This window comes from Lotus japonicus, chromosome 1 (genome assembly GCF_012489685.1).
Source record: "Lotus japonicus ecotype B-129 chromosome 1, LjGifu_v1.2".
NCBI classification, from domain to species: Eukaryota; Viridiplantae; Streptophyta; class Magnoliopsida; order Fabales; family Fabaceae; genus Lotus; species Lotus japonicus.
Window position 1 is genome coordinate 25604542 of NC_080041.1, and position 10441 is coordinate 25614982.

The 10441-nt window shown below is 38.8% G+C and overlaps 1 protein-coding gene across 1 annotated transcript; it reads left to right on the top strand.

The window, feature by feature from the left end:
* The first annotated feature begins 7504 nt into the window (after nucleotides 1-7504).
* Nucleotides 7505-9605, top strand: LOC130734262 (uncharacterized). The gene is made up of 2 exons (XM_057586605.1): nucleotides 7505-7663; nucleotides 9177-9605. The coding sequence occupies exons 1-2, from the start codon at nucleotides 7550-7552 to the stop codon at nucleotides 9309-9311; spliced, it is 249 nt and encodes an 82-aa protein (XP_057442588.1). The 5' UTR covers nucleotides 7505-7549; the 3' UTR covers nucleotides 9312-9605.
* The last annotated feature ends 836 nt before the right edge of the window (nucleotides 9606-10441 follow it).

Genomic DNA, 10441 nt, shown 5'->3' on the forward strand with positions numbered 1-10441 from the left:
GCACAGTAGAATCTTCATCATTGATCTCCTCTTCGTTAGGAACAATTGGGGCTTTGCTGTTCTTGACCTGTGATTCGTAGACCTTACACGTTGGGTTTTTTGATCGCATCTTCTTGAAGACTTTCTTGGACACAGAAGATGGTTGAGAAGTATCACTCTTCAAACCCATACACTTGACTCCTTTTGCAGTTCTCTCAATCTTAGCCTTGACAGATTCCTTCCTTCCTGAGCTTTGAGACATGATGAATCGAGAGTAAATACAAACAGAGTACAGAACAATGAGCACAACTTTCAGATGAACGATGATAAGTCTTGAAAAAGATAGATGCACAAGCGGTTGAGAGAACACAATTTGACCGTTGAAGGTAGTTATAGGATAAGCGAACCATGAAGTAACCTTCTCTCTGCTGATGTCACAACGGCAGTTAATGATGAACAAAAATAAACTAGCCGTTGACACATATGGACACGCTAATTGCTATGCATCAAAAAGGCAAATCCCTAGATTTCCTCTTAATTTTTCAAATGTAAGTGCATCAAGGGGTTTTGTGAAAATATCAGCCAATTGCTTGTCAGTTGTAACATGTTCCAAGTTGACAATTTTATCCTCCACCAAGTCTCTAATGAAATGATGTCTAATGTCAATATGCTTGGTCCTGCTATGCTGTATGGGATTCTTGGAAATATTGATTGCACTGAGATTGTCGCAGTACAATGTCATGACATCCTGCTCAACATCATACTCTTTCAACATTTGCTTCATCCACATGAGTTGAGTACAACTACTTCCGGCTGCAATATATTCTGCTTCAGCTGTAGACAATGAGACACAATTCTGCTTCTTGCTAAACCATGAAATCAGATTATTCCCTAGAAAGAAACATCCACCAGATGTGCTTTTTCTATCATCTGCACTGCCTGCCCAATCGGCATCACAGAAACCAACTAACGAAGAATTTGTATCATGAGTATAGAGAATACCATATTCACTCGTGCCATTGATGTACTTGATAATTCTCTTGACTTGTAGCAGATGACTAGCCTTAGGAGCTGCTTGATATCTTGCACATACACCTACTGCAAAGGTGATATCTGGTCTGCTGGCAGTGAGATACAACAAGCTTCCAATCATGCTTCTATAGAGACTTTGATCAACATCTTCTCCTTGCTCATCTTTGGACATCTTGATGTGTGTAGCAGCAGGGGTTCTCTTGTGACCAGCCTTTTCAAGACCAAATTTCTTGACTAGGCCTTTAGCATACTTACTCTGAGATATGAACATGAAATCCTCCATTTGCTTGACTTGTAGTCCTAGAAAATAATTCAGTTCACCAACTAAGCTCATCTCAAATTCAGATTTCATTTGTTGAACGAAATGTGCCACCATTGAGTTAGACATTCCTCCAAAAACAATGTCATCCACATAAATCTGTGCTATCATGAGCTTTCCTTTGTCATTCTTTACAAACAGAGTTTTATCAATTCCTCCCTTGCAGTAACCATTGCTTACGAGAAACTCAGTTAATCTTTCATACCAAGCCCTAGGTGCTTGCTTCAAACCATACAAGGCCTTCCTCAACTTGTACACATGATCTGGATGATGTGGATCTGTAAATCCTTTAGGCTGTTCAACATAAACTTCTTCATTCAAATAGCCATTCAGAAAAGCACTCTTCACATCCATCTGATAAAGTCTGAACTTCAAGAGACAAGCAACACCTAACAAGAGTCTTATAGATTCCAGTCTAGCTACTGGAGCAAAGGTCTCATCAAAATCAACTCCTTCTATCTGAGTATATCCTTGAGCAACAAGCCTTGCTTTATTCCTTGTGACTGTTCCAGCTTCATCTGATTTGTTCTTGAAGATCCACTTGGTGCCAATGATGTTTACTTCTTCAGGTCTGGGCACTAACTCCCACACTTCATTTCTTCTGAACTGCTCTAGCTCTTCTTGCATAGCATTTATCCAGTATTCATCAGTGAGAGCTTCATTAACATTCTTGGGTTCTATTTTAGAGATGAAACAACTGTGAGCAATAATACTTCTGGATCTGGTAGTCACCCCTTCTTGAAGATTACCAATAATGTTTTCTTGAGGATGATTCTTCTGAACCCTGATTGATGGAGCTTTGTTTGATGTGATATCTTTGTCTTCCTTTTCATCAGCACTTGTTTCTGACTCATTGTCTAGGGCGGTTGCTGGAGCATTGGCTGGAACATCAGTACCATCATCATCTTCATTCAGAACTGCTTCTTCCTTCTTGCTTGGTTCATCATCCACAGTCACATTCACAGATTCCATCATGGTCCTCGTGCGAGAGTTAAAAACTCTATAAGCTTTGCTGTTCATAGAATACCCCATGAAAATTCCTTCATCACTTCTAGGATCAAGCTTCCTCTTAGGATCACGATCTGCAAGAATATAACATTTACTTCCAAAGATGTGAAAGTATTTTACAGATGGCTTTCTACCTTTCCATAGCTCATATTGTGTAGAGGATGTCCCTGCCCTGATGGTGACTCTATTATGTGTAACAAGCAGTACTCATAGCTTCAGCCCAGAACTGGTGTGGAATCTTCTTAGCATGTAACATTACTCTGGCTGATTCCTGGAGAGTTCTATTTTTCCGTTCAACAATTCCATTCTGCTGTGGAGTGATGGGGGCAGAAAATTCATGGCTAATACCTTCTGTTCCACAGAACTCCAAGAATTTTGAATTCTCAAACTCCCTTCCATGATCACTTCTGATTCTTACAATCACACAGTCCTTCTCATTCTGAAGTCTCAAACATAGGTTCTTGAATATTTCAAATGTCTCTGATTTTTCTCTCATAAATTCAACCCATGTATACCTTGAAAAGTCATCTACACAGACAAACACATACCTCTTTCCTCCCAAGCTTTCAACTTGCATGGGACCCATGAGATCCATGTGAAGCAATTCCAGAACCTTCGTTGTGGTCTGATGCTGGATCATCTTGTGAGACACCTTGGTTTGCTTACCAATCTGACATTCTCCACATAGCTTCCCTTCTCCCATGCTCAGATTGGGCAATCCCCTTATTGCTTCATCAGCTATAACTTTTTGCATGCTCCTGTAGTTGAGATGTCCTAGTCTTTGATGCCATACATTCACCTCACCTTCTTTAGTTAACATACATCTGGAAACATGAGCTTTTTCTTCTGATGTCCACATGTAACAGTTGTCTTTTGATCTGACTCCTCTCATCACAACTTTTTCATCATCAGTGGTCACAACACATTCTATCTTATTGAACTTCACATCATACCCTTGATCGCACAGTTGACTTATGCTGATTAGGTTGGCAGTTAAGCCATTTACAAGCAACACATTGTTCAAGTTAGGAGATTCTGTGCTAACAAGCTTTCCTACCCCCTTGATCTTTCCTTTAGCTCCATCTCCAAAAGTAACATAGTTAGTGGAGTGACTTCTGATATCTTGCAAGAAGCTCTTGTTTCCTGTCATGTGCTTTGAGCAGCCACTATCAAAATACCAATCTTCTTCTGATGATGCTCTGAAGGACGTGTAGGCTACCTGACATCTGACTTCACCCTTGGGCTTCCATTCCTTCTTCATCTTAACAAGCCTTTTATCGTGCATCTGAGGATAGCCATATAACCTGTAACAGTAAGGCTTTATGTGACCATTCTTACCACAGTAGTGACACTTCCAAAGTACAATTTTCTCAAGCTTGAGCTGGGATTTCCCATGTTGAGGTACATGTCGAGGCAATGGATCTGACAACTGATAATTTCTGGGCTTCTTGAATTCAGTTTGTTTTGCAGCAGACACAAACTTCTTGATCCTTTTTGACCTTCTTTGTTCGTTGTTCTGTAGTCAAAACCAATTCCCTTCAGACTCCCTCCTTGCTTGCTAGTTTCTTTCAGAATCTCATCAAGCATGTCAGAACCACTGTTTAGCATTCTAACAGATTTATGAGTGGCTTCAAGTTTTCTTGTCAGAATTGTTACTTCCTCTTGAAGTCCTGCATTAATCAATATTAGGTTAGCTTTTTCCATAACATCAGCATTATTAAACTTACTTTGCCATTCCTCCAGATCCTCCTTCAGTTTTGTGCTGAGCTCTTTCAACCTTTCATTCTGAGACACAAGTTGCTCTATCTCACTTTGCTTTTCTCTCACAAGTTTACATGCTTCTTCCCACTTGTTGTGTAGCAGCTTATAAGTTTCAGCCAATTCCTCATCAGAGATGTCTTCATCACTTGTCTCAGACTCACAGATAGTTCCAGAGAAAGCATTGACTTTGTTTGCAGATATCTCCTCCTCATCTTCAGTGTCTTCATCTGACCAAGTTACCATCATACCTTTCTTTTGCTTCTTCAGATAAGTGGCACATTCAGACCTGATGTGACCATATCCTTCACATTCATGACATTGAACTCCTTTGTTCTGAACAGGTCTTTCTTCTTCCTTGGTCTTCCTCTGAGAGTTTGAAAACTTGGGTTTGTTATCGAACTTCATGTCCTGGGCATTAGGTCTGGTTCTTTTGTCAATCTTCCTCAAAGCCCTGTTGAATTTTTTTGCTAGCATGGCCAGAGCCTCAGAAAAATTTTCACCCTCACAGTCTTCATCATCACCTTCATCAGTGTTAGACACAAAAGCAATACTCTTATTCTTCTTCTCAGATTTTCCACTCAGTTTCAACTCAAATGTCTGCAAGGAGCCAATAAGTTCATCAACCTTCATGTTCTCAATGTCTTGAGCCTCCTCAATTGCAGTGACTTTCATAGCAAACTTCTGAGGAAGAGATCTCAGAATTTTCCTTACAAGCTTCTCATCTGACATAGGTTCTCCCAAAGCAAATGAAGCATTAGACAAGTCACGGACACGCATGTGGAATTCTGAAATAGTCTCTTCTTCAGTCATCATCAGATTTTCAAATTGAGTAGTAAGCATCTGAAGTCTTGACATCCTTACTCGAGTAGTTCCTTCATGTGCAGTTTTCAGAATTTCCCAAGCATCCTTTGCCACAGTACATGTATTGATCAGCCTAAACATATTCTTGTCAACTCCATTAAAAATAGCATTTAGAGCCTTTGAATTTCCAAGTGCAGCTTCATCTTCAACACTGGTCCATTCTTCTTCAGGTTTTTCCACAACAGTAGTAGAGGTGCCTTCAACCTCAGCCTTAGTGGGGTGCTTCCAACCCTTGACAATAGCTTTCCAAGTCTTGTTGTCAATCGATTTGAGAAAGGCTGTCATGCGAACCTTCCAGTAGTCATAGTTAGTACCATCCAGAATGGGTGGCCTGTTGACTGATCCTCCCTCCTTGTTATCCATGAGAACTTGAATAAAACTCCCTGGAGCTCACCCAACCAGAACAGGGTGCCTGCTCTGATACCAATTGTAATTCAGGTTCCCTCTGATACGATTGTCCTGCACGATGCTAAGACAAGAGGTTCGACAATCGCTTAACAATAAAACAGAACTTAACAACAAAACAATAACACTCAGAAGTTGTTCACCCAGTTCAGTGAAAACTTTCACCTACGTCTGGAGGGTTTGCACCCAAAGAAAGGAAATCCACTATCTCAAGATTCAGGAATTACAGACACTCATGAACGACTCAGTTCATAGTTCACTTCCTAATCTACCCAGTGTATTTCTACTTAGAATCCCAACCTAAGTATGAGAGCCCCTCTCACTTTCTCTCAATCACTGCCACAGTGATTGGTGAACACAATGAACAAGTAAAGTTTGAACGCAATCAAACAACACAGAACCTCTCTTTGCTTTATAGAATCAGTGAGCAAAGACAGATTCACAACTAACACAGGACGAAGCACAATAACAAATCCTAAAACTCTTAATCTCTCTTTCAGCTTCGGTGATCTTCACGTTTTAGGTCTTCATCCTTTTATAGACTTCAGCAGCGGTAGCATGGGCTTTAGGGTTAGCACGGGCTGAAGAAACAGATTCCAATAACAGCAATTTGAAAACGCAATCTTGATAGATTCGGTTTCTTATTGCACAAGTAAAGATAGAAATCAATCTTTTAACAAAGATTGGTTCAACAAATAACAACCCAACAACTAAAACCCTTTTGGAATAGTTACTTGCTCCTCAAGTAACTCAAAAACATATCTTCAGCAAATCTTCAGAAGGCCCATAACAGAAACACAAGCTGAGGACTGATGTCCTAGCTTCACGAGGTCAGATGCCACGGCATCTGCTTCGACAATCAGTTGTTTTGACAAAATGCAAGGCAACATGTTCCAACATATTTAAGCCTTGATTTAATTAGCCATAAATCCCACGGTTCTATCAACAGCATGTTGGTCTAGTAGTAAACAAACTAGTGTTTAATAAGGGTAAAAACACAACTTCAATTCTCGAGAAACTCATTTGTTGGGAGGGATAACTCAAGTTTCCCAAACTACCCTTTGTCATTTTGATGAACTATTTTAAATCAATTTGAACCATTTTGACACAGCTACATAACCCACAAAGTTCAAATTCTTTTAGTTTTCAATTTTTTGAAGAAGGTAACACAACACGACCCCTTGTGTCTCTTCACCTTTTAAACTAATGGGAAACGAGGAAGTGAAGAAAGGATATGTGAGATGAATATGACAACGAGTGAGATACAATCTAAGTAAGTGTGAGACTGTGTAAGAAATAAGATGTATCACAGAAAGCCGCGAGTTTCAAACTACGAGACTATTTAAGATGTAACATATGAGAAATTGTGGTTTTCAAATAACGCAAGATGCGCTTCAGAGTCTCCACGTGAGTTAATGTTGGATTTTGCATGTATTGTGGAAGTTTGGTGATAGGAAAAACAAAATCCGAACGAGCAATAGAAAAATAATTCATCTTAAAAGAAGATATATTTAAATTCAAATTGAAGTTAGTACTCTTACATCATTGTCACCGAAGAAGGCAAGGTTGTAGTCGATGAGGTTGACAACAAGGTCAGTCTAGAAGTATTGATGGAAGGAGGTCTAGAGATGCTACGGTTGTTGTGGAGGGGCTCAAAGGAGAGCAAGTGTTGTTGGATGATGTTGTCATTAAGGGAGAATAGGGGGGAATGGAGGAGATAGTAGAGGGAGGGGGTGGAGTAGGGAAGGGAGAAGAGGGTGCTAGGATTTAGGGTTGAGTGGTAAAATTTAGGTTTTAGCTTTTTATTTTTTATTTATGGTCACGTTTATCAAATGAACCATGTAGGATGTCACATAAGTAAGATTGATGAGGTGTCAAACGTTGAGGGAAAGCTCTATTAACCATGTCATGTTTTTCTTTTGTAATGCTGAGTCAACAACAAAGACTAAAGTAACCATATTTAAAAAAAGATGAGGATCAAAATTAAGGGTTTTGAAAGTGTAATTACTAAAATAAGAACACACTATTGAGAACATATTTGGTTATTTTTATAAAATAAAATAAAACCTAATGTGAAAAAAAACAAAAATTGTATAAAAAATGTATTTAATAATTAAATAACAAATCAATTAAACGACGCATATTTCTTGTTGTGGGGTTTGGAGATAGAAGCAAAACGAAACGATGGGAGCTGAAACTGAAACTGATACGCAGGAAAAGAACGCCCAAGAGAGGCCAAGACCTTCTTCTCCCACTCCTCTAACACCGGACCAGTTCCTCTCATGGAAGCGCCAGAAGGTTTCTCTCTTCATCTCTCACTTTCCCTTTCCCTTAATTAGGGTTTTTATTTTATTTTTTCCTATTGCATCATGTTATACGATTTACAATAATTTTAAATTCACAGGCTACTTTGAAATTTGTAAAATTTTAGATTTTTTGTACAATAATTGAATGAGTTTTAGTTTGTTTATTTAATAAAAAAATTGGAAAATTATGATTGTTATGAAGTTGTAGTCTATGTTGTAAGGTTTTAGATTGTGGTCTATGTTTTAGTCATGTGACAATCCTTGATATTGTGGAGAAACACAGCTAGTGTAGCCACAATTGCGGTTGTGATGCGGTCGCGGTGATCTCCAAAACTGTGTATTTGCAGCGACAATTGCGGCTGCTGAACTTGATTTAAAACTATTAGAAGGGGAGAATGGATGAAAACTAGTGTATTTTTTAGCTTCCATCTTATTGTCTTGGAAAGGCGAATATGGAAAAAGTGAATGTAGGGCTGGGGAGTGGGGAGGATTGGTGTTCAATTGGAAAAAAATGGCAATGCAAACACATTCTAAGCTGATGTGGGTTCTGTTATGATTTAAAATGATTGATCAATACTACATCTGCTTATTAACCTACTACTAACTGAATTCTAACTAACAGATAGGGCTAATTTCTCCTCTATTCAAACTATTGGACTCTAGTAGCATGATTTGTAGTGGTTAAACTACAGAATTGGTCAGCGATCTTATATTGCTGTTTGAACACTGAAATACAATATGCATTATGGAAGCTTAGTCTTGTGTTGAACAAAAAATTTCTGGACATCTAGATATTTAGTTTGTTCACTGGTTTTATTTTCTATTTTTTTATTCTTTCTAAGTTTTGGCAAAATTTGGAAGTGAGAAGATTACTTCTTAGATATTGTCACTTGTTAGATACTAAGGTAGACCCAAATGCTTGTTATGTTGGGTACTTTGTGCTTGCACCACCATGGCCTATGATTTAACAAGCTAGCAGCACTAGCCACTAATTATTAGACATAAAGGGTGGTCCTGAGACCTGATGGCTTCCTGAATTAGTTTGATTGCTCTGAGATATGCTCGCACAGGCCATTGGTTTTAGTTCTAGTAGCTCCTTGGGTATAGCTTTGAGTTGCCTTGTGACCTTGTCTTTATGATCAGAAGATGATGTAGTATTCTAAACTTGGTGGTTGCATTTGATAATTACTAGTGAAAAGAAAATGGAAAAGCTAGAGAACCAAGAATGTAGATGCATTCAAACAAAATGCACAGACTTCCGCCTTCGGGGGGGTATTTACATGCAAGTTACTTGACTGGGAAGAACTTCATTATGTTAAAATTAGATTGAGTGATGAAATGGCTTAGTCGTTTATTACTGAGGATATTATTGCAGGTTGACCAATTTACTGAAATAAACTGATTGAATTGGTTGAAATTTTGAAATTTTATTCCATTTCTGGGAATTACCCATCTTCTCCTCTGTTTGGTCTCCAAATTGATATTATTTATACTCCTCTTTGCAGGATGCTGCTGAAGCAGCCACAAAAGCTGAAGCATCCAGGAAACGTGCAGAGGATATAGCCGCAGGAACAGTCCCAATGAATGGCCGGGAGCTGTTTTTACATGAGCCGTGGGTGTTTGATAACTCACAATATTGAGGTTTCTTTTCATTGGCTCAACAAGCTGTTTATGGTCATTCTTTGAAGCTTTATTGTTAATGAAGTATTTTCTTTAGTTCTTGTACATGAGTGGGGTTGATCATATTTGTGATGTTGCAACTTTTTTTTGTCAAATATGTAGCAATGTTTCGGAAATATGAAGTTTATGCTTTTGGCAAAGGAAACACTGAAAAATAGTTGTTTCTTTGTATGGCCATCGTGACTCTATAATCGATTTCATGTTATGTTGGATCAGGTTCTCTTTAGAATCAATTGCAATGCTTTTTTGACAAATTCAGTATTATGCAGGAGGATTGAATCCTCAAAACCGACTGCGCCTGCTCTGTACTTTTTTTTTGGTTCCATTAACTATTTACTATTATCGTTTTTACCACGAGCTTATTTCTACTTTTATTTTTCAAGTAGAAATTATTGTAGATATAATCAAGGCATTCGTGAGGGAACTTGAGTTTGTGGCTATGGGCATGCTTGATAGTACCTATGGCATCTAGTTGCTATGTGTTTACGGATCGACCCATAATGGACTAGGAACATCTTGATCCATCCCAGATTGCGTAGCCACAAACCTATATATGCTCAATTAACGAGCAAAGACCATAACTTATCATCAAAATTAGTATTTTGATAATTAGGGTTGGCCAAGTTGATGCTAAAACTAATAAATTGTAGGCACCCTATGTGACAAACCCTAAAAAAGTGAAGGAGAGAATAAATGCAATGGGGAGAGAGAAGTGGTTGAGGACTCAAGGTTCAACCTCACCTTGCCTACGAAAGAGTTGAGGTAGATTTTTAGTTAGACGAAGATGTAGAGGATGGTGGTGGAATTGATTGGGAGGAGACAGTTGTGGCTGTAATGAATGGGGAGATTGACAGAGCTAAGGCGAAGAAGTCTTTTACGCAACAGGTGCCGTCACTGACAATGATGCAATGAGAGCCGAAGGCGAATGAGGTGAAGATGTTGAAGAGGATGAGAAAGAAAATGAGGAGGCCCTCAAGAATCTGGAGGGTGACATGCTTTGTTGAGAACATGTGCTACATGCATTTGCAGACCTCGAAGGGAGAATGGAAATGGCGGTATTGAGGTCACTAGAAGTGAGAAAAGGTTTTTG